This window comes from Ammospiza caudacuta, chromosome 4, assembly GCF_027887145.1.
Source record: "Ammospiza caudacuta isolate bAmmCau1 chromosome 4, bAmmCau1.pri, whole genome shotgun sequence".
Taxonomy (NCBI): domain Eukaryota; kingdom Metazoa; phylum Chordata; class Aves; order Passeriformes; family Passerellidae; genus Ammospiza; species Ammospiza caudacuta.
The window spans coordinates 50,789,680-50,817,661 of NC_080596.1; the positions used below are offsets into that span (position 1 = coordinate 50,789,680).

The 27,982-nt window shown below is 41.3% G+C and overlaps 1 protein-coding gene across 2 annotated transcripts in view; it reads right to left on the minus strand.

Annotated features, from left to right (window-relative positions):
- Positions 1–654: 654 nt before the first annotated feature.
- The window catches only part of PDGFRA (platelet derived growth factor receptor alpha), a 34,424-nt gene continuing 7,096 nt past the window's right edge, over positions 655–27,982 (minus strand). For both annotated transcript variants that reach the window (XM_058804408.1, XM_058804409.1), the window contains exons 2-23: positions 27,530–27,590; positions 25,925–26,239; positions 22,915–23,178; positions 22,107–22,237; positions 20,612–20,783; positions 20,323–20,512; positions 19,706–19,821; positions 19,107–19,233; positions 18,412–18,605; positions 17,863–17,957; positions 17,621–17,753; positions 13,468–13,572; positions 12,677–12,787; positions 11,788–11,941; positions 10,611–10,777; positions 9,338–9,453; positions 8,662–8,784; positions 7,956–8,067; positions 6,270–6,369; positions 6,043–6,148; positions 5,093–5,328; positions 655–4,033 (exon numbers count right to left, since the gene is read on the minus strand). In XM_058804408.1, the coding sequence (XP_058660391.1) occupies positions 3,886–4,033; positions 5,093–5,328; positions 6,043–6,148; positions 6,270–6,369; positions 7,956–8,067; positions 8,662–8,784; positions 9,338–9,453; positions 10,611–10,777; positions 11,788–11,941; positions 12,677–12,787; positions 13,468–13,572; positions 17,621–17,753; positions 17,863–17,957; positions 18,412–18,605; positions 19,107–19,233; positions 19,706–19,821; positions 20,323–20,512; positions 20,612–20,783; positions 22,107–22,237; positions 22,915–23,178; positions 25,925–26,239; positions 27,530–27,578 (3,264 nt within the window). In that variant the 5' untranslated portion in view covers positions 27,579–27,590 and the 3' untranslated portion in view covers positions 655–3,885. The remainder of the gene's footprint in view (positions 4,034–5,092; positions 5,329–6,042; positions 6,149–6,269; positions 6,370–7,955; positions 8,068–8,661; positions 8,785–9,337; positions 9,454–10,610; positions 10,778–11,787; positions 11,942–12,676; positions 12,788–13,467; positions 13,573–17,620; positions 17,754–17,862; positions 17,958–18,411; positions 18,606–19,106; positions 19,234–19,705; positions 19,822–20,322; positions 20,513–20,611; positions 20,784–22,106; positions 22,238–22,914; positions 23,179–25,924; positions 26,240–27,529; positions 27,591–27,982) is intronic.

A 27,982-nucleotide genomic window follows, 5' to 3' on the forward strand; every position in this document is an offset into this window, starting at 1 on the left:
CAGAAACAGCGGCCACCCCAAGGACAGAAGGTTGCTAACCTACCCATTCACAGGGCATTCCCACAACCAGCCTTGCCTGGCTCCCAATGGAAAACCAAGACAGCCTTTTGTGCAGGAGGTGCAGCTGCCAAGTTTAACTCTGATTTCAGGTTGAAATCTTGCAAATCTTCTCAAATTCACATTCAGTTACATATGCTGTGTAAAATTGATTCTGTGGGAGCACAGAACCGTACTAAAACTTTAGTGTGATTCACAATGGTGGTGAGTTCAGCACAAGTTGAAAAACCCTGTAGCCAGGGGCCTTTTGTGAGTGTGTGCAGAGAGCAGGCATCAACCCCAGCACACATGGTGCCAAGGCCAAGGGTCTCATCTTGGGCAGGGAGCACAGTGCCCACCCACTCACCCACCCAGTGCTGGGGCACTATACCTGCTGTGTTTTGGGAGATAACATGACGGCCCACAGATGTCACTTGGTATCCTGGTCACTTGCTGCCAGCACTCCCTCACTGTGACCATGGAAGGGCTCGGAGACAGGGTTGTCATTACTGTTTGATGGCTTCACAGACAGCTCAAAGACCTCTTGAGGGAAAAAATCCCTGAGCAAGACTGATTCTTTATAACCATCTTTCAATAAGTGAGTATAGACCCCTCACATATCCTTAAATTATATATCATTTATTGAAATATAAAGATCTTCATTTACAAGATTTTTTCAAAGACAAAATATCAACAGGGGCATTTTTGAAATACATTTTGTGCCTACCATCATTCAGGCCAGTTTGCCCTTCTTCAAACATTTCACAACAGCCATCATTTTGGAAACACTTCCTTTTTTATTATTCTAAAATATAACTTTTGGACATTCAAAGTGCAACAGTTAACGTGCCTGTGGAATATATCACAGTAGAAAAAAATATAAACAAAGGCAGTGATATAGCTGTCATAAATGTTTTGGCAGTATTCTAGAAGTCTATATAAAAATACTTATATACATATTGATGTATAACATCATCATATCTCACGTCCTTCATCATGTAATAGGACCATTTTGTACAAGTCGCAGACCACGCTGTAAGGAATTGGTTGGCCATTCCAAATCAAAAGCTGCATTTTGTAGGATAACACTGATTGTCGTTATACAATTACTGTAGCAAAAGGTTTGGGAAAATCTCTTCCAGTGGCTTCTCAAAAAGTAAGCCATAAAATAAAAAGTCTGTAATACTGATAATATTGTGAAACTAAACAATTCATTCTCATCCTTTCACACTTCTCCCTCTCTAATAAATCCTCTCTCTTCCTCTTCTTCTCATTCCAGTTTCCAGGCCAGCTTGTCTGATTCCAAGCCTGCAGTGAGCTGGGTTTGGCTAGACCCCTGCCAGGGATGCAATTGATCTGTACAATACTCATGACAAGATGGAGAATTAACATTATCATGTACCAGAAAATGAGCCAGCTCTGGTTCATTGGCTGAGTCTAGCCTGAGATGCACGGTGAGATGCAGAATGAGGCTGGTGAGGGGAAGGCAAAGCTGCACAAAAATGTCCTTAGATTCCAGTAACTGATATAATAAAACATGCTGGGGCTGATTTTCAAACCCTGAAGAACACCAGGCCATGTGCAAAAATGCAGGTGAATCTTGCCTAATTTGAATGTGTAGTTGTAAAGACCACACATGCAAATTAAGGCACATGTCATCTCGAGTGGCCATTCAGATATCTGGGATATCCATAGACAATTTGCATTTCCTCAATTCATGGTTCGTAACTGCAGGGAGATTTCACACCATCTCATCTGTCCTGGCTGTACCAAGAGTCTATGTTTCACAGTTGTCCCCGTACAGAGCTCAGTGACGTGTTTGGCAAAAGCATGGTCCCAGGAAGACACTTGTTCTTGATCTGTCGAATGCAAGAAGTAGAGGATGCACCATCAATCACCATTCCTCCTGATTGTCAGCTTCCATCGGGGTGGAAATGTGGGGGCTCGCTTCAGGTCCTGTTTCCACATTTGCTGTGATCTTGTGCATGGCCTCAGCCAGGTGACAGCTTGAAACGCAGACCCAGAATGATTTGCCTGTGCAGTGTCTGCCAAAATTGCATTTGCTTTTGTTTGATCTGTAGCTGTCCACAAGTGAAGTCAAGGGGACTTACAAAGCTTTTTGTAGGGCTATTTGAAGGTAAACTGTGGTTTAACATGGGAGCATGTTCTGTCAGTCACTCTTTCACACTTTCTGGGAAAATATTTCAACACAGGAATGAGTTTGCACCACATTTGCATTGGTTGTATCGTAGCAGAGGTTGGGCATATCCTACGAGGTGCTCATTGCACTGAATTAAGGCAAAGTTTGAAAGCTGAGTACCAGAAAGGATGGAGCCCTTGGCAGTGATATAATTTTTTTCACATGTAAGTCTTCCAAAGTGTCATATCTCAATAACACATTGTACAGTGATAGCAGTAATCATAATACTTTGTTCATATAAGTGGTGCCAAAAATCAACAATTGCAGGCTGAGAGCAGATTCATTTTCATGCACTTTTTTCCAAAAAACACTCCTAGAAGCATTTACCTTTTGTAGTTACAGTCTGCAAAGATAGTAGAGATTTTTGCTCCTGTTTAAACTTGAAAACTAAGACAAGAATATTTTCTGCATATTTATTTTTGCTTACTTGAAGTTGCATTTCAGGCTAGGAGAAATATCTTTGTTTCTTGAACAGTTTAAATATCAAATCAATTCTTCACTAACCTCAGGATAGCTAACCTCAGGATAAGATTTCTTTTGAGTACCATGAAACACTAATAATGAGGTATTGCTGGTGGTTTATCATAATCTTCCATTCTCCAGCATCTTAGAAATCTGGTATAATTTTTTTAATTGAAATTTTTAGGACCTCACTTAATCAGAGGAAAACTAATTGCTTCTAGTACATCTGATTAGAAAAGCTACTCAGCTCATGAAAGAAAAAAATCTTAAATTTTTTCTCCATGTTAAAGTAGTTTTAGCTAACCAGAACAATTACCATTCGGTGTAGATCAAAAAAAATTCATAAAAATTTTGGGCTGGAAATTTCTCCCCTGCACTTAAAAAAGTGTTTTGATATTGTGCTTTTACTGAAGGACAATGGATTGTAAAATATACATTTAGTGTTACTGAAAACAGTAGTAGTATTATTTTGAAAACAGCTACCTTCTATAGTTAATAGACTTACTAGGTTTCTAACACCTATTATAGACTGAATTTTAATTATCATTATTATTATTATTATTATCATTATTATTCCCCTTTACTTGCATTAATGGTGGAAAGTAACATGTTTTATAGTACCGGTCAGTCCCTTGTGTTTTTAGACCTTTTTGGTCCAAAAGTGGTTTTTGCATGTTCTTCAATTCACATGATAGTTCAACAGCAGCTGACATTGAGATTGAGGGAGGAAGTACACAGAATTCATGAATGACCTCTTCTAAAATCCATGGCATTTGTTCAATGTGCACCTCAAAAGATCCTTGAGTAGTCAGTTATTTACATAATTACAATGGTGAAGTATTGCTGCAGTGGAAAATTGATCCATCAAAGTCATATGAATGCCCTTGAAACACAAAACCAGTCTGTTTGTGGCCTTTCCCTTCATCCTCCTACCAGTTGGAATGGCAAACAACACTGAGATGCTACTGAAGTACTGCAAGAAGCAACACTAAAATATCCATCTTCAACATGTCTCTTTCATTTATATTCAGGCTGAGTCCTCTGCCCATTTCTGGGCGTTCCTTTCTACAAATCCACCTCCTCTTCACATCCTTGATGTTGCAATAAAGTGGTTTTCTGTGTGGAGCAGAAGTCTGTGGAGAGCTGGGGAAGGTTCCCTGTGTGCAGAGCTGGCGGGCGGCCGTGCCTTACAGGAAGCTGTCCTCCACCAGGTCTGAGGAGTCGATGCCAATGTCGTCCATCATGTCAATGTCCTCAATGGTCTCGTCCTCTCTCTTGATGAAGGTAGAGCTACTGGAACCGGTTTCAATGGCACTTTCTTCAGATGTCTGTGAACTGGAAGAGACAGATATCTCAGAGATAAGGTATGTGGTGACTCTGGCTGGGTAAATACTCCAGTCTCTGGCAGAACTGAACGCTATCTCCCCAGATGCTTTCTGACCCCCAGTGCAATCTTAGGTGACTATGACCACCGGTTTCTTAGGACATGACATACCTAGTATATCAAAAGTAGTGAACCACCTTGGAATTCAAAGGAGCATGCTGGCACTCTCAGCCAGATACTTGTTGGAGAAGTAGTTTTATGACACTACTGTGACAATAGGCCACTTAGTCAAATCTAAGGAGGTCAGGTGAAAACAAGATAGCAATAACAGCAAGATAAGAATAACAGACAGAGATAATATGTCTTAATTTTGATAGTACTTTTAGGGACTTCTTTCTTCCCTCACTTGAATAAAGCACAAAAATATAAAAAAATAAAAGAAGAAGAAGAAAATGAAAAAAGGCATTTCTAGGTTGCTGAATCTATACACTGTGAATTAAGGGCTGAATTAAACCTCCATCATTCACAATTAGGGTCAGGCAGTGCTGTGTTGTAGTGGCATTGGTCATGCAAATTGACAAGAAGAAGTAAAAAGTTCTGGGCACCCTGCTTTCATAGAAAATTAGGAGATATAGAGACATAGAACATGGAAGATATTATCAAAAACTTCTCCTAGATTTAGAATTTGTCTCACACAAACAAATCAATCCTTTGAGGTCTCATATGAAGCTGCAAGGAGGCAAGATGTGATGGAAATTCTGCCCACAGATCCACAAGACAACCACTGTGACTTGAGCAAGCTATTAAAGGAGTCCCAAAAACACACAGAAGCCCCCTACCAGCAGTCGCCTTACCCTGGCAACCACAAAACAGGAAAAAATAACTTTTTCCCGTTGAAAACACTGTGGGCAGTCATATTACCATATTTATATGTGACTCCCCCAGTAAGTAGTTTGAACAGAGCTAAGGAAACCATTTGCAGAGTACTGTGCTGGAAAGGGGAAATGGACATTGCCGAACATGACCCCAAGTGGTGACTATGGGCTAAGGGCTCTGTAAACTGCACCTACCTGTGTCTGTTCCTTTTGCCAAGCTCATCTTCAGAAACAGGGTCAATGTCAGGCAGGGGAATGATGTATCCACTGTCAGCACTCAGCCTCTGCTCATCAAATCCACTCTCCCTGTCCTTTAGCTTGTCTTCATTCTTGTAAGTTACACCAATGTAAGCATTGTCACAGTCCCCTCTCATGCGTGTGACAGCTGGGTGATCACTTTTCAGGAAGTCCAGATGAATCTTCTCATAGCTCTGAAAAAATTCATTTCAACCCTTCATTAGATGCTATTCACTAAGGCTGCCTTTCTTCAGATGGGCAGCTGTGATTCATTAGCCTAGCAAATATTCTGCCCTATGAGCCAGCAGTACTGGATAGAGAAGTCCAGAATGTTCAATTGCTTTGAAGGGAGAAGTGTCATGTAAGTGTGACATCTAGATGATGCAGGAGCAAAGCTTTGTGGCAGCACAAAGCAGACACGTAGATGTGGAAGAAGGGTAAGGAAAGGGGAGTTAAGGTAGGTCAGAAAAATGAAACACTGAATGATGGGGAAGGCACAATTTGTCCAGAGCTATCAGAAATGTGAGGGGAAAATTTGCTGGTGTCAGGATCTGAAGAAGAGACAGGGAAATTATATTCATGGGCCAAGAAGTCCTTTGTATATAATTATTTCACAGCCTACAAAATCCCATGAAAATATACAGAACTAGTTCTCCAGTAGAAAAATTGAGTTGTTAGGATTTAATTAGACATAAAGGGTTCTGTTTCCCAGTTAATACTGCAGAACTGCTTCTCTCAGCTAGTTTGACTGAGGAAACCAAACATGCAATGTCCCTCTGCTAATCACATAATTCTCATAGCTTAGAATGTGCCAGTTCAGTGCTCATGGCTCTCATGGCTGGAACAATGCTTGTAATTCCCTCTGAAGCAATATACAGAAAACACAGAGAAAATTACAAAGAGCAAACCTTTTTGTACTCTCCAGGCAGCAAGCTCTCCACAATTTCACTCAAATGGTAGAAAGAAGGTCTTTTCTCCGGTTCACTGTTCCAGCACTTCACCATAATCTCATACCTGCAGATAAGAAGGAAACCAGTTTAACCAGCTGGTAGAGGAACACAACTGATCAAACAGAAACTGAAGCCAGAATTCTCTGGAGACTGGGCAGGTGTGGAAAAGCCAAATGCACACATACACTTCATTGGTGGCATGATCAGGTTTGGCCATTCGGTATCCACTCTTGATCTTACTGTAGAAAGTAGAATCAACCATCATGCCAGGATAAGGTGTGCCACCTGCAGAAAAAAGAGAAGCAAAAGTACTACTCTATACTTAAATATCCATGCAGAGTTCCCAAATACTGTCTTCTTGTTGATGTTAGCACTACAATTTAACATGGCATCAGAATTATTCTTTCCTAGCCAGCGCTTCACATCAGAGCTATTGTCTTGGTGACAATAGCGATGTTAAGCCCCAATGTGAAATGCTGGCTAGGAAAGTTTGAAGTAGATGCTAGTTAGAAAAAATACCTTTTCAGTGTTTATAGAATGTATTTGGGACAGAGATTGGATAATACCTGGATCAGGTCACCAGCCTGCTTTGGCATGGGTTGTCAAAAAGTTTGGTCTTAGCTAACACAGCTAACTGATAATTTGGGGCTGCAGCACAGAGACATCATTGCCCTCATGCTCAGTTGTTGCTGATGTGTAAAAGAGTAATTCAAGCTGAAGTCAACATGGTATCAAGATGTTATAATTGACCTTTTTAACAAACACTACTGAGGATATATTTTGCTTTCCAAAAAGGAACAATTTTCTCAGATGGAGGAGGCGTACTATAATATTACTTCAGAAATCTCTGCCCTTTCTAAAGCAGGATTTTCACCTAAAATTGAGCTTCAGAACCTTCTTTACAGATAAAGCAGTGAAGTTTAGTGCTTCAGTTCCTGAGCTGTCCAATGTCTCCCAGGGATATCAGGGAATGGCTATTTACAGGACCCTGTGATGCCCAGAGATTACAGGAATCAATACCATAAATAGTGGTGCAACTGTTGTTTTCTGAGAAGCAGTTATGTGACAACTTGTTCTAGCAAATAACATTAGGCTTGGGGCTGCCGTGGGGCAGGAGTAGACACCACAGAGGCATGAGTAATTCTGCTGGCAGTAAATCTGGGCAATGCAGGCTCGCTGGAGCGGGCCATCCACCCGTCCAGGAGGCTAATTAATTAACTAATGAGGCTGAGGAGAGAGCCAGGCTGCTCCCAGCTGGGAGCTGTGCGTTGTCTGGAACTGCTATATATTGTCATAACCACTTTACACTGCCATAAACCAACTGTGCGAGCAGTGTTGACCTGGAAATGAGAAATCAGTGTCCCAGAAGATTGACATTTATTTTCATTCTGTAATGGGACTAAGACAGGCTCTTTTGAAATGTGTATAGAGACTGTTCCAAAGCAGCTGCTGAGCTGGGCTGCAGCCCCAGGCACCCCATTGCAAGGGAGAAACATGCTCCTTCTCATATTAGACAGAAAATCAATCCTGTTGTGCACACCAATACTTTTCCACAAAAGATTTTCACACAGTTCTTTTAGTTTTACAGCAAAAAAACGTATATTGCAAAAACAAACAAACAAAACTAAAAAAGCAAAACCCTCAAACAAAGGAACAAAAAAAATCCATACCAAAACTAAAGAGAACTTTGGGAGAGTATGGACATTTCACTTCACACCTAACACTGGAATCTGAAATGCCATACAGAAGAACAACTAACAGTGGATTTCATGTGTATATTTTTATATGCAGAATTTTAAATACTTTGTGTAGAACAGTTTGAATTGAAAAAAACTAATCACTACGCATAGGAAAATATTCACAGTACATACCAAGAGAAAATATTTCCCACAGCAGAATGCCATAAGACCAGACATCACTTAATGTTGTGTACAGGTTGTCAAAAATACTTTCAGGTGCCATCCATTTTACTGGGAGGAAAGTCTGTAATAAAAAGAAAGAAAGCCCAGGCACACAGATTGGTCATTAAATAAATTATTATTATTGCAATTGTTGTTTGATAGCCAGGAATAACATCTCTCTATAAGAAAAGTTATGTTAACCTTGCTAGTGTTTATTTTTAATTCAATTCAATTACATTTAATACAGAGGTACCAGGATTATAAGCAATGCTACTTGTTGCTCCCCACAAAAACTAGTTAAACCATAGCTGCACTCATTTCATTACTGGCAAATGACCAGGTAGCAAATGATTGAAAGTATGATGCAAAATCTGGCACTGCTGAACTAGGTCTGATATGTCATTGTTTGACAGTTCCTTAGTAATTTATCCAGTCACAAAACCTGCCTGTTAAAAATGTCAGACTGAAGTGGAGTACTGAATGTGTACTTTTTCACTTTAAAACAGAGTTAGAAAAGTTACAGAAATTAGTGATTTGAAGATAAATTGTTCTGAGGCGCATTCATCCCAATGGCCAATTACTGTAACCAACACTGAATGGCAAGAACATGAAATAGCATTTAAAACTGACAATTTTCATTTCAGTTAAAGCAGAGCTCCATAGATTAAGTACATACACTGCCCTTGGAGACATAGTTGGAATCATGCATGATGTCTCTAGCCAGCCCAAAGTCACAGATCTTCACAATTTTTCCTTGAGCCAGGAGGACATTACGAGCGGCCAAGTCACGGTGCACACACTGTGTGGAGAAAAATGGAGTTGTTCAAGGACATGCTTTTTCCATGAGGGCCACTGCCCTTACAAAAGGGTTGGCTTTCTAGGTGCAGTCCTAAAAAGACCGTCTACTGAACAAGCACCTGCTGACAGGGGCAGGGAGGCACCAGGCCTCAGGACCAGCAAGGTCTCACACAGATGCATTTTAGGGGGGAGGAGGCAAAAGTGAGATCACCCTTTCCCATTCCATCCCTCATGTGCTAATGATTTGCCTGTGCTTCTCACCATGCTGGTTTGTGACTGCATGGACCCTTCACCCAGACCCTGCTTTGACCCTCCACCATCTCTGGTACCCTGACTCCAGCAATGTCACAGGATGAAGCAGGGGAAGACAAGAGACTGCTGCTTTGATTTTTTCCCACCATGGTGATCTCCATTTCCAGGTAAGTGAGAAAGCTGTCTATATCTCCAAAAATAATACTGTATTGTGTCACATGCTCAGAATCTAAATTTAAAACCATAGCTGCAGAAGACATTTTTGCACCTTATTCTATTTCGCTTATTTTTTATTTACTTACATTTTTAGAAGCCAAGAATTCCATTCCCCGTGCAACCTGGTAGGTGAAGCTCAGCAAATCCAATAGGCTGAGGCCTTCTGAACTGTCATCTGAAAGAAGGTTTTTGACTTCTGATTCTATCAAAAAAAGAAGAAAGACGTGATTTTGCTGTGGAGTGTGAAAGTAGAATCCATCTTCCCCTACCTATCATGATTCTGAGCTGATAATTTTAGCAGAGTACCATGACCAAAACAGTCTTTTCACAGTAACTATTGCCACTTCTAATGTCTGCATCAGTCACTGACACATACTGCATTTTTAAAAACAGCCAGTGTTAAATAGCAAGTTAGAATTTTTTCCTGTCTGTAATTTTTTTCCCCTGTCAACAGCAGGAAAAAGTAAAGAGAGAAAGAATTGTTGCTGGACATTACTGGGCTGTCACACAGGTTGTTTACTCATTGTGTGGTACAAAAATATTTATTTAGAGGTGATGCCTTCATTAGGGTTTTATGCATGCATGTACATTCTTATCCATTTACATTTGCTGAACACTGCTGTTTCCCAGGAAGTATCCACTGGCACTAATCCAATACCAGCAAAAAGGGTCAGGAATTCATGGCAGCAGTTCTTATTTATTTTATGAAAAATGCTGGAAAAAATCCAGTCAAAATCCAGTGATTCATTTTCCCTGACTGTCCTAGAGCATGAGTGCATAAGTCTGCCATGTAAATCTGGGACTGGAGATGGTTCCATTTCTGAGGCCTGGAGGCAGAGGTGGCAGTGTCTGTTTTTAAACAAAAGCATAGTTGGGTTCTGAGAACAGGGACAGGGAATAGGATGCATTCATTATTTTCATTACATAATCCAGGAAAATATTTGGGAGTGTTCTGCATTTGCTAAGTGTCAGTTAATGTGAAATGTAAGTGGAAACAGTACAATAAAAACTACTATTAGCATTGGTCATCGCTAATGCTCAAAATCCTTCAAACTACAAGACTAAAAAAATCTCTGCCTCCAAAGAGTGCCTACAGCCCCACTGCTGAGCACAACTGCCCAGTGCTTCAGCACAGAAACAGACACACAATGGGACCCCTTCTGCCCCAGCAACATGCTCTCCTACCCCCAGAGCAGGGTGGAAGAACACAACCACAAGATTTTGCCTTAAAGCTTATGCTCACACTCTTGCTGAACAGAGCTAAACAGTTTGTGTGCATTTAGAGGACAAAACTCAGATACCTGTTTACACAAGAGCGATTTGTACCAATGATATATGCAGAAGGGACAGTTACATTACCTGACATGGATTTCTTCTTATAGGAAGCAGGCCGATCATACACAGATCTCTGGATATCAGAGTATTTAGAGCCCTCCTTCCTTTCCAGCATTGGCACATACTGAGTAGTATCAGCTTGTTTCATGTCCATGTATTCTCCAGTGTTTTCAAAGGATAGTATCACATAACTGAAATTGAAAAAAAACACAAGTGTATCAGGTAGTGACTTCCCTCTCAGAGCATGTGCATATCTAACCATTCATTTAATGTGTACCATTGGATTGAGGTGAAATTCAACAGCTAGCTTCTTGTTAGGAAATACACATATATAAATATCATTACCAGATATCATATGTATTACATAACCATCACTTATTAATACATGTTACTATGAATTACTGTAGTCAAACACAAGTACTGCAAATTTAGGCTTTTACCAGCAGTCAGGTATGTAACCATGCCTTATTTCCCAAAATCCCACTGAACTCAAGTATCATTACCTAGGGCTTTTAGCTCAAGGTATTCCAAATGATTGGTGTAATTTACTCACACAGTTTGCATCAAATCCAGTCCTGCCAAATAAACCCATGCCCAGATGAATGGCACTGGCTTTACTCAGCTACCAAGGCAGTTGATCTACTTCTCTGAGTGATTTTTTGAATGAATCTCTGTCCACCTTTTAAATCCTGGCTCATTTTATGGTATTATATTATTGCTGAATATATGATGACAAGCTTCCTCAACCATCATCTGGAAAAAGTTCTGGGATGAACATTAGCAATTAGGACGCTTTTGATACTGGCTAAGCCATTGGTAGATAAAGGAGAGGACTTGAGTTTGGAGAAGAAGCCCTACCAAATTGCTTGGAGGGAAGGAGTTTTAGACACTGGAAATTCCCCAAGCATGGAAACAAGGAGACAGGTAAGTGCACTGGGGTATCTATGGAGAAACCACAGGGGTCCTCAGACTGCAGGCATGTCTACATGCAGGAAACACAGATCTAGGACACATGTCAGGGAGATTGAATAAAAACTGTTGAAACCTTCCCAGACCTATGAAATGTGACAAATAAAAGTCTAACAAGAAAAATTGAGGAGGAGTTTAAACCAATGAATGAGAGTAATGCTATAAGGGTTTATAATGGCTTAAATCCTTAAGTTACAGGTCACTGATTTCTTTTTTTCTTTTTTTTCCCCACCTTCTTGTGCTTTCATCAGCAGGGTTCATCCCAAAGATATCCAAGTCTTTTTTAGGCTTTTCAGGGTGTCGGTTCAGGAAATTGTCCCTGTTCTTATGCAGGTAGTTCACCAGATCACCATAAAAACAGTATTCAGTAATGATGTAAATAGGACCTGTTAAAATAAAGCAAAATTATGCATTGATGAGTGGCAGTTTTGAAAAACAGAAACAAATACAAAGAGCCTCCAAAAGTATTGGAAAATATAGTTGCGAGTTAATTCATTTCTATCTACTAAGTTATGACTGCAATTATTACCAAATATCAAGAGGTTTTCCGAAAAACTGTATTTGGTTATATTTATTGGTAAGTCCTCTACTTGAAACCTGTGTTGATGCCTGAAAATAGAACACAAACTTTTCCAAATAAAATAAGAATGATAATATAAAAACTTTCAAATACGCAGTATGGCAAAAAAAAAAAAGCAGTCAGAATTAAATTTGTACAGTTTTATGAAACAGGGCAATTAGAATATCTAGCCAATATTGTCCAATTTGAGGAGCAGTTGGTTAGGAAACCTCCACCCTGGGTTCTGCCTCACGGGAGCTCTCTCCCCGATCTCCTACCCTATCTTTCATGTGTCTTTGATGACATGGTGCAAAATAAAAGGTCTTCAGTAAATTAACAGGAAAGACTAGATAAAATTTAAGGAATGCATCAATAAACATTTGTTCATTGTGGGTAGAAAGCTGGAAACATACTAGAAGTTATACCTAGGCATTTAACAGTCTACAAAGCTATAAATACATGAAGATTACATAAAAATCTAAAAATATTTAGGCACCAATGTGCTTGTTAAATACTGAATGTTGATCCCACAGCAAACCTTTATTTTGTCAACCAAACTCACCTGATTTTGTACAAGCTCCAAGCAGATTCACAATATTCAGGTGGGGGCCAAGATGTGTCATTATCTTCAGTTCAGACATGAGTGCCTGTTTTTCACTGGATCTAGCTGTAGCTGTTGAGAAAAAACATATTAGCCACCTGGTGGGAGCAGTTACCTTTTTCATATTTACAAAAAAATTCTCCTTGCTTGCCTCATTGAAGCATTGCTGCCAGCATGTCCCTTACTTGATACATGCTTTTCTTAAGATTTGGAGAGGAACCCCAAATGATTAGTAAGGGACTGTCTTGATGCAGCTCAGTAGCTGACTGAGTCTGTCTGTCCCTTTCCAGAGGTGTAGTGGATTGCCACATGGCACAGAAGCACTCTACAAGCTGCTCATTCAACACAAGCAAGCTCCCCATGGTTCCTACAGAATCACTGCATCAGATTCTCAGTTCTCACAAAGCAGGAAATCTTCAGTGAACTTATACAAGACCTGCCTATTTCCCCTTGTTGTAGAGCCCTCATTTGTTCACAAGCATTCATGGTTACTTTATCTTTCTCAGTATTTGTTGAGTAGTTGTAGCTGTTCAGCTAAACCTAAACTTTAGATGCTTTCAAAAGCCTGGGTACCTTCAGGCGCGAAATGCCATCAAGCAATCTAACTTATAATTTTAAAATCCCACCATTTCACCATTCACCATTCATTTTCAACTTCAGATATGATGAATTAATTTATAACAAGCAAAGTTTGAATAACCCTCTGGGAACCTGCCCTGCCTGGCTTGGGAAATGGAACCATGACAACTTACGTTTCAGCATTTTCACAGCTACTTTCATCACGGGTTGGGAGCGACTCAATCCATATGCAGTCCCTTCAACCACTTTTCCAAATGCACCCGAACCAAGGATCCGACCTGAACACAAGGGAAAGCATTGTTCATTTCAGAAAGTAACAGCAATTCAGCTCCTTTCCTATCTCCATTCCTCTACAAGTTGATTCTTGTGTGGAAAGGGCACATTCCCTCAGCCAGACCACCAGTATTATTGCTATTAATGTTGTTTTCAAGCAGAAAAAGCAGATATGAAGTGCTATCATTAAGTACAATTCTTAATAAGATGCCAGCAAACATCAAGAGCACACCTGTAAGCTCAGCTCATTCAAATTCATCCCTTCCTGTGCTCTGCCATCTTCACTTTATCCTCTTACAACATGGATTGTCCTAGGCTTAAGCTGACCTCTTTGCCTCAGTCAACACCTGATTAAAATACAGGTGTGTTCCTGACTTACAAATCTTAATTGGGTCCCTCAGCTGTAGTTTTGGTCTTTTATATAATGCTGGATACATCCAGCAGTAAAATGGACTAAAGCACATCAACAGCCCATTCAGACAGGCAGCATCATTTCAGATCTGCAAGAAGCTGAAATACATGTTGATCACATATGAGGGGAAATTTCTCTGAAGTCTAATGTACAAGTGTGTTTCATCTGCTGGAATAAATTGTATTGCAAATTTCCAAGTGCTGTAATGAAACAGTTAATGTTTATAGACCCTTTACTCTTGCCACAAATCAATTTAGACAAAAATTTGGTATTAATATATCCTGTCTTCTAATATGGATACAGTCTCCAGAATAATTTTGTACAGATTGAGATTTTAGAGAAATATGAACTACACGAACATTCTCCAAAATGCTGTATTTCATAGCTCCTGCATTGAAAACCAAGTTCATCAAGGGAACACTTAGTGAACAAACCTGTGTATGAGGTCCAGATGCCAGAATATAATCACATGCCTGACAAGCTGTCACTTTGGTTTTATGTTAGTTTTTAACTTGAAGCACAGAAAGAGTGAGTAGTAACTTTTACTATGGAGATACACAGCATTTTGTCTTTGACGTTCGTTTGCGGTTTGAACTTGTCACCTTTTACACTTCTGAAGGTGTTATCTGGCATACAATGCCATATGTTTCTGTTACCCTCCAGCTACTGCCCCCACTTTTATTGTGCACATGCTTTCAAAAGAAAATTTCCAACCAAACAATATCTACATTATTAAAAAGCACAAGAAATGGTTAAAGAATGCTTAGCTGAGTTAACACTGGCGAACCTCTCCAAGATTATGACAGCATAGTTTGTCATGCACACAGAAGCTATGTGATTTCTTTTCAAGATTCCCGTGCTCCAAAGGTTATCCTTCCCAATCAGGATGTGAGAAAGCTTCACACTAAATTTTAGACTAATTCAAACAACCTGAGTTTGAAATTTGGCCCCTGAAACTCTTCAGGCTGAAGGTCTGGGAGCCATATGGCAGGATGCAGCCCTTCAGAATGTGATGGCATCTGCTGATGCTCCTTGATCTTCTTGTCTTCACAAGCCAATTCCTCCCCAAAACCATATTGTCAGCTGAGCACGAGGCACACATCTCCCTCTCCATCACCTCTGCTGGGCTGGGGTGCATGTGGAGGCAGTGAGAGCACTTCCCGAATGGCAGGGAGCCACCACAGCTATTTCCCCTTTCCAACCCTCTCTGCAGATGTAGCTCAAGCCCCACGTCTTTTGCATTTGAAATTAGGAGCCAGGTGGGAGCTAACTGCCCAAGAACTGGAAGCATCTGTAATGCCATCATATTCTTGGTGAGTGCTTCGTTGAGGCTCAAAATTACAGTGAGAGTTTACTCTTCAGTATAAAGGCACAGCTGTGATCTGCTCACTGGGGGAGCAGTGCTGCTTCACCACCACAGAGGGACTGTGCAGACACAGCAGCAGCTCAAGATTCCTCCAACTAACGGAGGAACAGCAGCTAATTCAGCCTCTGTACCCATCTACAGAGCTTATCTGCTGTGCCTGCCAGAGAGGTGCTGCTTTTCTGCTCAGAGAATACAAGGGTGGGGTGTGTGAATCTGTTCCAGATGCAGCCATCTCAGCTGGATGCTTCTTTTTCTAAAATTAGCCTGGGATAATCAACCCACCCAAATGAAACCATAAGTCTCTTGGGCTATATTAAAAGCCAAACAAGTGTCAAGCATTATAATCTACACCCAGTTTCTAGACTCATTAAATTAAATATATCTCTGACTGTTGTGCGACCTGAATCTTAACTTGCCTTTTCAAATAGGCAAGGGTCAGATTCTGTGTCAGACCAGCATTTCATTTAATTAAGGTCACCAGGACAAATAAGTGTCTTGCTGGGAAGTGATGAGAGCAATTCTGCTGTCTCTGTCCAGCCACCCTGGTATCCTGAGCAGCAGCACTCTGACCCCACGCCTCAAGAGGAGCTGCTCTCAGCTCTGTCAGCCAGATGAGGAGGTCCAGGTCCTGCCGGGACCTCACCAGTTCTCAGCAGAGCCAGGAGAAGGCCGTGGTGTTCAAACAGCTCATGGAATTACTGCATTGTTCCTTCTGGTACACATCTCCTGGACTTGCACTGGTTCAGGAGCCCTTTAAAGAGCAGTGCACTGCATATACAGTGGATCAGAGATTGCAAAGGGAAATTTGCAGTGTAATCCAAATTTATCAATTGAAGTTCCATCCAGCCAATGTTCAGAGATGGCCTTTAACACAGCACTGCACTCCAGGCACTACTGGCTAGAAAAAACAAATAAATGCCAGCTGGCTTACACAGCTAGGATGGAAAATACTCATCTTGGCAGAGCCAAAATGGGTTTGTGACCTGCTTCAGAGCCTCCCTGAACTAAAGGTGTAATTGCTTTGCTGTCATCTCCCACTTAGATAAGAGAAAATCCATACAAATCAGAATTGTCATCCCTAGAAACAAAAGAGGGTCCCCCCTCACCAGAAAGCATTTAATACCTCAAAAGTGCCAGCAGGTGAGAGTGTCTAGAAGAGCAGTTGTGCAACCCAGATTGACAGGAGGATATGGAGCACTGGGTTTTAAAGTTACTGACTATTCTGAATACACTTGTAAACAAGAAGGCTTTGAAGCAGGCTGTGCTCATGAGTCAGAGGGAGACAAAGTCACAGTGGTGGTCTTTAACAACTCAGATCTGACAAATCCTATTTAGGCATATAATTAAAGTCTGGGTTGTAATAAAATAATTCCATAAAACATTCACCCTCCTCTAGTCTTCAATTAGCAAAATGAATTTAATTAAAGGATATTGTTCCTGAACTGGAAATTTTTCTCTTGCTTCTTTCAAGAATTAACTCTTTCTCTGTGATGGTGAAGAAATACACCAGGGGAGTATATTTCTTGAAATATATCAAACAAAAGACACATTTCAACTTCTCCTGTGTTTTGCAATACAATTTGGTTCACAGATATCTCCAAGAGAGGGAAGCCTTGTATGTTTAAAGCACTATCTTGATAAAGCATTAAAATTTTCTATAGTCATTACACTTTCAATTGATATAAATGAGAGATTGGGCCAGCCTTGAGGAAATAATTACAACTGAATTGTGCATGAATTCCAATGAGGAATAGCAAAGCAAGAAAGTAGAAGGGGAAGGAAGAAGAAAGAAGGACAGTAGCCACAAAAATATGCAGTTACTCAGCACTGATATGTGCATGGCATGGATTAATAATTTTTAAAATATTTTTAATAAAACTATATAACTAGTTGCAGATTTTCTTGGTCTCTGCACGTAACTATATAAATGTCTTGCAAACAAAAAATAATTATGTCCTTCTTGTGGATGCCTTAGCAGAAATGAGGGTTGAAAAGGGTGTTTAACACTGAGAGACTCCCCTAAGCCACGTAGGGGTGGATGCTGCACACAGGAAGAGAACAAGAACGCAGGCACAGGAGACACTAACACAGGGACCTCAGGGCTGATGCCACTGTAGAAGAGGATCAGGAAGGAGAACTGATGAGAACAGACAAACAGAGACTCTGGACTTGGTGGCCATAACTTCCATTGCAAATCCTGCAGACACCTCAGAAGGGTCACTGAATGTCTTTCTCCCCAAAGAAAGGTGGGGCCAGCCCCTCACAGAAAACTTACCAAGCACTAACCCATCTCGAGGAAACTCCCATCTGGAGTCATAAGGCAGTTGCATTGGGTCCACATAAATGTACTCGTGGCCATCAGGGCTGATGGACTCAATGACTCTCCATCTGATCTCATACCTGGGCTTCTGCAGAGCACATTGAATGCAAAACCAAGCATTAGTCCTGGACCTGACTTTAGAGCAGATCAAAACCCAGCAGAGCTCAGCACCCAAACTGAAATACTTCTCTACATACCTGTTTCCATATGATGACCAGGACAATCAGTGAAATTATCACAATCACCAACAGCACTAAGACAGCAGCAGCCACAGTTAGCTCTGATCTCAAGGCTGTGGAGTAAAAAGATAGACCACATTTTCTTCATGAGCCATGAGGGACATCACACACATAAGACACCCACCTCCCCTCTCATTGCAGTTCCTGTGTCCTGAAGAAGTGCCAGGAACAGTTCCTGAGGCTGGTGACTTTAAAGTTTTTCCATGCCCAGAGCTGCTCTGCCATTGTGTTCCAAAACCAAATGCAAATTGTCTAGAAGAATTTCCCATAGCCAATACTAATAAAATGATAAAATTAATTATGGAACCACATAATAAGCAAAAAGCAGATGCACCATAAAGACCTGTAAAAGGCATCATCTTCAGAAATACTGGGGTAAAAAAAAAATCCACTTTAATGTATTATCTACAACAATTCATATTTTTATCCATTAGGACTGAACTGGGGGGGGTTTGAGCAGGGCCAAACTGGCTGTTGTAATTGCACAGAAGGACAAAGCAAACTCACTGGGAGCCACAAGCTTCAGCTCTCGAGTAACAGCACCAAGGTCATTCCTCGCCACACAGCGCACAGCCAGGGTTTCCTCCACCTTCTGGAAGGTCACCTGGCTTTCCACCATATTTTTCTCATCCAGGTGGGCTTCCATGTGTATATCAGAGATATTGTTAGTCAAAAGGGTCCATGAGGTGTCATTGTTGCACCTGCAGAGAAGAATAATGGAGGAAATGGGCGTTGGGTGTACGTATGGATGAATAAGAGTGAACAGAACAAGAATTACCTTTCCCTGCAAATTTCTTCTGACAACAATACATTTAAGGACCAGAAGGGTCTTCAGATTGCATCTCTGAAAAACCTGCACCTTTCTTCCTTCAAAATAAAAATACTCCCTAAATGGAGAGACAGCTACTTTTCAAAATCCTTACTCAAATCTGGACTAGGAAATCCTTGCAGTCAGCTTACTGAACAGAAAGCTTTTATGAGAGAAAGCTGAACTGGTGCATTGTTTTGTGTCCTATAGGATGTAAAAAGAAGGGCACTGACAACATCTCTTGAAATACAAAACACATGCCTCTAAAAATAAATAAGAATTATCTGAAACTTACTAGCTCTTGATGAGGAAAACATGGTACAGTAACTAATTATGTTAATATAATTGAGGATATAGGTCACATTTCAGGTAAGAAAACACCCACTCCTCTTACTTTTTAATGTCCTTGCAAACCAGCCATTCCACATTGGGAAGTGGGGTCCCCTCTGCCAAGCATCTCACAGTCTGCCCACCTGCAGAGCCATGGTGATCATCCACGAGGGCTGAGATCAGAGCTGGAACTGGGAAGGAGTTGGGAGTTTGTTAAAATATTTGTCAGTGATTACAAAAAAGCAGCTTCAAATTTCAAAGCAGGACAGGTGTCCTTTGGCCAACACCTTAGCAAGAGCCACAGACACAGACTCAAGCAGGAGGTGCTTATCTCCTGTAGCACAGAGTGGATTCTAGGCTAGAGCAATGAGAAGGAAGTGCTGCAGTTGTGCCACGTCTTCATGTCATGTTAAATGAGCTATCATCCTACTGTCAGCTGGAATTACTTAGCTGGATGGATAAAGTTTCTTTTTGGCTCAAGGCCAGTGCAGAAGTGAAAGCCAGGATCAGGCTAGAGGAGCTCCAGAGACTAACACGCACTCCTCTGCTCAGCCTGGTTCGTGCCTTTCATGGCTCCATACTCCAGGCAATGCAGTGTGCCAGTGGATCAAGTCTTTGCTGTGTGCCAGGAGTTCTGGTGGGCAAGGCTTTGGGGCTGCTTACCTTGTATCAGCAATGAGAAGGTGTATTTTTTAATCTCATCTTCATTTTCAGCAACCAAAGTATAGTATCCACTGTCTTCCTCCTTGGCCCGTATCAATTTTAAAACACTCTGAAACCTGCAGAAATGCAAGTTTTTGTTTGTATTTTTTAAGAAGATATTAAAAAATCATTTTAGAGCAACATGTAATCTGGGTATGTTGCAATTATAACATAGTGACATTTAGCATTTCTAGCATGCCTTTAACTAAGTCATTACTCAAGTGGTAAATAACTATCAACATATAAGTGAGAAAGAAGTGGCCTTAGTTACTTTCTGCAAGGACCTGACAAAGCCCTGATTTTACTGGAAACAGCCAGAAATTCTTGGTGTGGGACGTCCTAAAGGGAGTGATGAAGTTTCTTGCTCAAGAACCTTGAAGAGGTTGATGTTATGAAGGTAGTAAGAAGAAGTAAATTAGGCATTGCCCTTTAGAACAAAAAACAACTAAACTATTTTTAAACGCCACTGAGGAAGAAGCAACAAACTGTGGTGTAAAAAGTGAGCAGGAGTAGTGCCCAGTTTCCTGGGGAAGGAGGTCGAGTCAGCATGGCAAGGTAAGGCTCAGAAGGTTTTTTACCTTGTTTCCTGGACTCTTCCTGAAGTAGTAACAATCTCTGTAAGATTTTCAATCAGAGTCACATTATCCTTCAACCAGTACATTTTTGGTGCTGGGTAAGCCTGCACATCAACAACAAAGTTTTTTACTTCATGCAGGTTGACAGCTTCCAGAGGTCTGAACTGAGGCTCCAGGTGAACAAAGCCTTTGTCTGCAAATGAAAAAGCCTTGTGTAAACACTATGCAACATTTTTCAAGAATTATGTTTTCCAATGTGTTGATAATTTTAGACACTGAAATCAGACCATACCATGAACTGTAATGGCTACTTTCTTATTTTCCTTAACCTCCTTGGTTGCATGCCGAGCAGTACATTCATAATCCCCTGTGTCTTTCACCGATGCCTCAGGAATGGTCAAGGTATAAACCAGCTTCTGCGATGGCACTTTGATATCATCAAGCTTTATCAGACCTTTTTCTTTCTGTAGTTTGGAGAAGGAAAAAAAACCTTGCTTAAGTAACTGAGTTGAAAGCACATCACCAAGGATCTTTGATATCCCTGAAGTGAAAGCAAACATCTAAATTCTGTGTGGCAAAAGACTTGTTTACTCAGACAAGGATGCCTCTTTCAGCCACAACAGAAAAACTGTGCCTGTGAAAATAAACCCTTTTGTGTTTTGAAAAAACACAAAAACCAAAATACCTTTGAAAATTTGGGTAAGCAACTTGACAGAGAAATTTACTCTTTATGCACTACCTTTTCCTCAGATGTAAAAGCACCTTGAGTCCCCTTTGTTCAATGTCCATGAAGTAAGATCAATTTTTATCCCCTTCATCAGACAAACAGTAACCAGTTAATAGATGCTATGTGCTGCCTACTCTCAAAATAAGAATTATTTATTGACAAGGAGGAAACTCCTGAGAGTAAAGGAATGGTGAAAATGACACAACATGTTATCATAAGGGGCTGGTACAAAAATATGCTGGGGCTAGTTTTGAAAGGTGGCATATAGCAGAGACTATACTGATGTGTAAGATGGAAAACAAGACAAAACTTGTTCAAATAATTTTTCCTCTTGGGTTCTTAACTTACTTAAATAAAAAGTTGGATTTGGAGTAACAACTAAGTACACTTCAATTGCATCATTCCTTCAACAACCAGACTTTTTACACTGGATACTCTGAAATTGCCTGGGACTGGCCCTAGCCAAGTTCCACTGAATAAAAGTTTTCACTGCAAAAGGATGTTAAACCAGTTAAAAAAAAAATTCAGGGTTCTACAAGATTTTCTTACTAGATGTTTCTCATTAGTAAATTCAGTGACTGTAAGAATTATTTCAGTTTACATCTGCATAATGAAGAGCACTTAAGATTATAGACTTGATTCTTCATTGTCCTTTATTATCCCCAAGAACCAGGATTTAAGAGAGCTGTTTTAGAGGCTCAGACCTTCAGCAGCTGAACTCTACTCAGATGCCAAACATACCTAGATCTTTCAATTTTCACAAGATTTCTTTTTCTGGCAGTAGCACGAGACCTGAGAGACAGCATTACTTCCTCAGCCATACCTCACCTTCTTCTCATGCTTTGCTTAGTTACTAACAGAAAATTTACCTTTTGGGACTGACTTTCTTATATGGTAACCTAAAATTAAAAGAACTTACTTGGTTTTCTCTCCTCAGCAGCCCTCATTCAGATAAGAGAAGAATGTTTTACAACCTCACTTGCTTGCCAAATAAATAACTACAAATGTTGTGAAAAAAAAAAAAAAAAAAAAAAAAAAAGAAAGAAAACGAGATATTTACCACTTTCCCTGGGTAATTCCACTGTAAATTAACCACCTCATTGTCAAAGACCACACAAGTCACTACAATGGTCTCGCCTGTTTTGTAGACAGTTTTAAGAGCTTCAATTTCAACAGGCAGCTGTGAAGTAGCTAAGAGAAGAGAGAGAGACATCTCATTTAATTTTTAAAAGAGTACAATTTTCACATGGTGCAGTTTGAGAGGAAGATTTCCCTTTCAATTCCTCTACTGAGGAATCACCTTGAAAATTCATTAAAAGTACTGCTGATCTATACTGATATAAACAATTTGTATTTAAAGCATGAACTGCAGTTCAATCCCACAAAGAAATGTTCCACAAATAAAATTTCAATTAGAGGTTCCTATCTCAAATCCCCCTGTAAAAAGGTATTGGGAATAAAAACAATGTCCCATTTTGCTAATTAGTGACTGTCTTTGAGGATTCCTTGATGGCCAGGAAAAATGTTTTCAAAATAATTAAATCAATATGTTTTTCAGGCTACCCAGAGCTCTACAGTTCAAAGCCACTGGTAAACACCAGCCTTTTAAGTTGTGTTTCAGCAAATAGATTGAAAATATATGGACTACAAAACATTTTTCTTGCAATAATTTTGGGGAGAAGATAAAGACATGTTATTCTCATCAAAATTGTAAGTAAACTTGCAATTAAGTGGCAGTACTGCCAGAGGAGCAAGGAGCTCATCATTGCAGAAATATCCTATATAACCCCATGATGCTGGTGCTCTTACATTGTAAAGAAAGAACACAAGCACTTTTTATTTTTTAAAAAATGAATAGAAAGAAATACCTCTTATAATATAGATGAGGAACTCATCAGATTTGAACTCCACGCCTTTAACCATTGTTTTGCATGTGTATGAGCCCGCAGGAAAATTCCCTATGAAGCCTTGTTTGGTGTCATATAAAGCATGCACAGCCTTGTCTAAGCTGTTAACTAAAGTCACTTGGGCCTCTGGGTCGCTTGTCCGACAAGGGATAACTGCAGGATCACCTTCTTCTACCAGGATGAACTGGTCTTCGGGTATAGAAGGAACAAAAGGCATGTCTGGGTCTGTAAAAAAACAAGAGGCAATCTTACACTGTCTTGTTTGCAGCAAGTCCATGTACAAGCATTGCATATCAATGACCACTTATAAGTGAAACTTGCACAGTTCATTCTCCCTCTGTTTCAGATATTGCAGGTAAGGTTTGCTAATTTCATGTGGTATCTCATTTTAGCTACTTGATGTGATGTGTAATGAAACCTTTCTCCTAAGGACAAAACAGGAAAGGGCATAGGTTCCTTTGCGACAATTCAGGATGCAAAACAAAAAAGACGAAAGATCCCCTCCCCAAAATGTTACGTGTTATTATCCACAACTCACATGACTTTAAGTTAGTTTTTTTTTAGCTTTTTTAATTAGTAGCTGTCTGCTAACCAATATATAAGCAGGGGGTAAAATAAAAATAAAATAAAAATTCCAAACACTTTCCAAGTTAAAAAAAAAAAAAAAAACAAGTTGAAGTCAGTCTCGTGTTGTTTATGTTGAACACCACTAAAGCCACATTTCATCAAAAATAGTTCAAGGTACTTATCTTCGTGTATTTCTAACATGTCCAACATTACAGTTATGAGACATAGTTAATTATGGTCACAGCATGTGGTTTTCAAAATACAGTATTCAAGTAGGAAAAAAAGCAAACAAGGACCTGGTAGTTTTATTTCTTTTAAAGTCAACAAAACACATGCCAACTTTGCTTTCCAGCCAATCCAAAGTCTGAGTTTAAAACATAATTGCATAACATTATGCATAAAAAGCATAGCCCTCAAATCGTCTCCATTTGGCCATTCAGAATAAACAAATAATCCCTGCTAGCCTGAAGCTTCTGTGCAAAGCTTTATAATAAAATTTATTAAATAGCAATCCAAATCCCTCCAACAATAGACATTCTGCTGCACTGGCAGGCTCTTTGTAGCAATATTCCAAACACAGCACTCCATCCCAAAAATGCTGCCAACTCCATGTATTCATTTTCCCACTGTAATTTAAAACAGAAACAAGATTCACCTAGTTTGGTTTTCTATGTGCTGTTAGTGAAAATAGGATATTGTGTGAAGTCCCAACGTAATCCTCCCTGGCTAAAGTGGGTTGCTGCCACCCATTGCCCTCCTAATTCTTTGCAGGAAAACCAATTGTAACGACAAAGTTTATAGTGGAAACAGAGACATTCTCTGTAATTTGGAGAAAAGGATATGTTTCTGCCTTTATGACATCTTGATGGTTAGCAAGTGGAAAAAATTACAGGGTGTCTCTCCCTGCGAATCTGGTAGGCTGATGTCTAGAGGCTTTCGAAAACCAAACCAAAAAGTCCTCTTGAAGAAATCTTCCAGCTCCTGCCTTTATATTCCTCCACTTGTTGCATGACTGCTTAACATAAACAACATCTTCTGGCAATTTGGTTAGAGCTGCTTGGATATTGAGATATATGTGCCAAAGCTGGCAGTATACTCCTCTGCTGAAACATCTTGCTTCAAGAACGAAGGCAAACACATTACATTTGTTGTGGCAAATGGAAAGTCTTGGAAGAATCACTGTCCTTGAATCACACACTGTCGACAGCAAAAACTTAATGCCACTGCAAAATAGCCTTTAAACATGTCCTGTTATTGCCTCCTGGCTTTTTGCTCTTCCAGAATCTTCCTTGCCATTGCAGACGTCATTCCTTCAGAACACGCTGCAGTTTCACAGGATGATTTGCAATCTCTTCTCCACTCTTTTGTTCCCTGTTCAATGTGTTTGCTGCAAATCCAGTGGCTTGATCTCTTCTGCCCCTGCAGTTGTGACCCTCACCCCTGAAGCCCTGACAGTGCTGAGGAAAACATCCAGACAGGGCTTTACAGGAGCAGTCAGTCGTGGCTCAGCCTCTGGTGCCTATCTCAGCTATGACAATAAAGATTCTCATCCCAGAGAGATTGTGGAAAGCCTTTAAGCTGATTTCCAGTCAGAACAAGGGGGTGGGAGGGCAAAGCTGGACTTCCAGCACTTCCCAAAAGAAGGGATGCCATTTCTTCTGAGTCCAACAGTTTTCCACCACTAAAGAGAAATGCAATGCAGGGCCTGGGAAGGCTGTGTTTGCCTTGAAAATTACAGGGCACTGCACAGTAGCACCATGTGTTTAATCTTGTGTCAGACTGGCCAGCAAGAACACTTCTTTCCCCTCCCTCTGACAGTCACCCCTAGGACATCTTCAATGCTTTACGCTTCCCAGGCCCTGTCCACCCATGAGCTTTTTCCAGTTCTCAGTTAAAGCCTAATTCAGGTTAAGAGCAGGACATGGCCTTCCTCACCTGGCAGCAGCTTTAGTATGGTTTGGTCAGTACACACATTGGGTTTGTCAGTACACATCCCAAGATAGCCACCCAAGTGCCCCCTGAAAAGCCTGGAATTTCTGTTAATCCCCACCTGGCAGCCAGGCAAACCTGAAGGCTGGACATGCTCCCACAGATGAGTTGAGCTGGCAACCAAGGTCTGCCCTCCAGCCCCCAGGTGGTCAGAAGACCTCAGCTCTAAAGTTCTGAGTTCATCACTCTTATCGAGAACCCAAACTCTTCTCAAAAAGTGAAAACCAATAGAAGGAAAGAAGAACATATCCATAGATTTACAGGGGCTGGCCTTGGTTTACATATGATTTAACCCTGGGGTTATTTCTCTTCCTCGGACAGTAAACTGCCACCAGCAATTTACACCTCTTCTGAACATCCCTGGCTCACCTCTCCCGCCCCGAGCCCCCTGCACAGCTGTGGCATCCCCACTCACCAGGCACATAGATGTAGATGTCCTTGCCTTCCACCTCGCCGTCCTCCACCTGTGTGTGGTTGTAGTAGCAGACATACAGGCCCGTGTGCGCGGCCGAGGCGTTCCCCACCTCGAGCACTGTCACGAAGAGGCCGCTGTTGTTCTCCTCGTGTCTGATGTCTATCCTGTGGTTCCCCTCGGTCACCGGGTACTGCCAGCTCACTTCGCTGTCTCCAGAGCATTTGAGTGTGAAATTGGAATAGAGCTGTACCACCATTTCATTCCTATTGGGAACAATAGTTGGCAGAGGAAGCTGGCAAAATGTTAGGAATGGTCCTGCAAAAAGACACAAATAAACAGCACGTCAATACACAAAACAGCTTCAGCACAGGGATGTGAAAGGAAGGGGAGAGGGTCAGAGCAGCTTTCTTTCCTGACTGCATCAGACCTGCTGATGTCCCAGGAAATTTGCCCTTGTTAAAAGCCAAAGCTTTGCCCGAGGAATAGCAAATGGCTTTCCTTTGAAATGTTAAGTGTTTGCTTGCTGACTTCTGTTTGTCAAATCAAGAGGTGAAAGACAGACAGAGCTGAAGTTAGAGATAGCTCCCAATCCTCACCGCAGTTTGCCAGCCCTAAGCTGTACACAGCTCTACTGCAGACCAGTGAATTCCACACCCCGGCTGCTGGGTCACAGGCATTTCACACCCTCTTACAGCCCTGGTCACAAAACCAGCAGTCCTGTCAGCTTCCAAGCAAGCTCACAGCTGAAATTTGGAAACAACTTCCCAAGACTAAAAACCTGCATTTTACATCTGACATTGGTTTCTGCAAAGGGCTGGAGCAGGAGCTTGTACATCAGGCCTACCTCTAGCCAAAATGTACAGAAGGCTTGTAGCCAGATAAAACTGCAATTCACTGAACTAGATGTTGTAGATGGAACTGGTTTTCAGATGTAATCTCCAGTTACAGGCTCAGATTTGCAAGTCTAGGTAATTTGCAGGTGGGTTGGTGCAGGTCCAACTCTCAGAAGGAAAATTAGAGGATCCAAACCCTACAAAATGAGGAACTCATCAAGGAAATATGTTTGTGGTTCCAGTCTACAAAATGACCTGTACAATAAACAAGCACCTAGGCCCACTGAGTTGACTTGGCACTCTCTGCAATAAACCCGCACCAGGAATCCAGACTCTTTGAAATAATTTTCCACTCCTGCCCAGAGTTACCTTGCTCTAGGGGCCCTTTCTATATTTGGCACGCTGTGGCCCAGCCAGCCCTGCCCTGCCATCCCCATGGCACAGCAAAGCCGGGATGCTGGGCGGGGAGGATGCAGGGAGCCCACCGAGGCAGAGCCAGCCCGGCCGGGATCCGCAGGTGGGCAGAGCACTGTGCCGCACATTGCCGCTCGGTGGGAGGCTGTGGCAGCTCAGGAGGGACAGAGAGGCCATAGGGGCCGGTGAAAGTACTGCGTTCTCAGTAGGGCTTGTCATAGCCTGCCAGGGGGGAAAAGCAGAAAAAACCAGCTGGCAAGCATGTGGCATTTGTTATTGTGGGCAGAATGAAAGCGAGTTTAAGCATGGGTTTATGAAGAACTGGGATAGGGAAGCTTAGAGGATTGAGGAACATTACCTGTGAGAAAACATCCCAGGATCAGGAACGCCTGTGGGTAAGTACCCATAGCTGCCAACAGCTGAAACAGAAAGGAGAAGGCAGGAGTGAGACAATTAATGGACTGACAAGTGCATAAGGCTTAGCAGGACCCCTCTTCTGCAGCGCCCAAGTGCAGCTTCCCATCATTACACACAGTGCCACCAAGAGGAGTGGCCCAGGGACCCCAATTCACAGCCACAGCCCAGTGAGACCCATGCCACCTACTGCCACAAGATGTGTGTGGCCACAGACTGATCACAGCCAGATGAGACACCACGACTCCTTCTGCACACTGGCAGTGTAAGGAACCAAGTCCTGGTGTGAGGTGCCAAGTCCCGGTGTGAGGTACCAAATCCTCGTGTAAGGAACCAAGTCCTGGTGTGGTGCCAAGTCCTGGTGCATCCCCTCTCCTACAGCCTGCAGGCAGCTCTG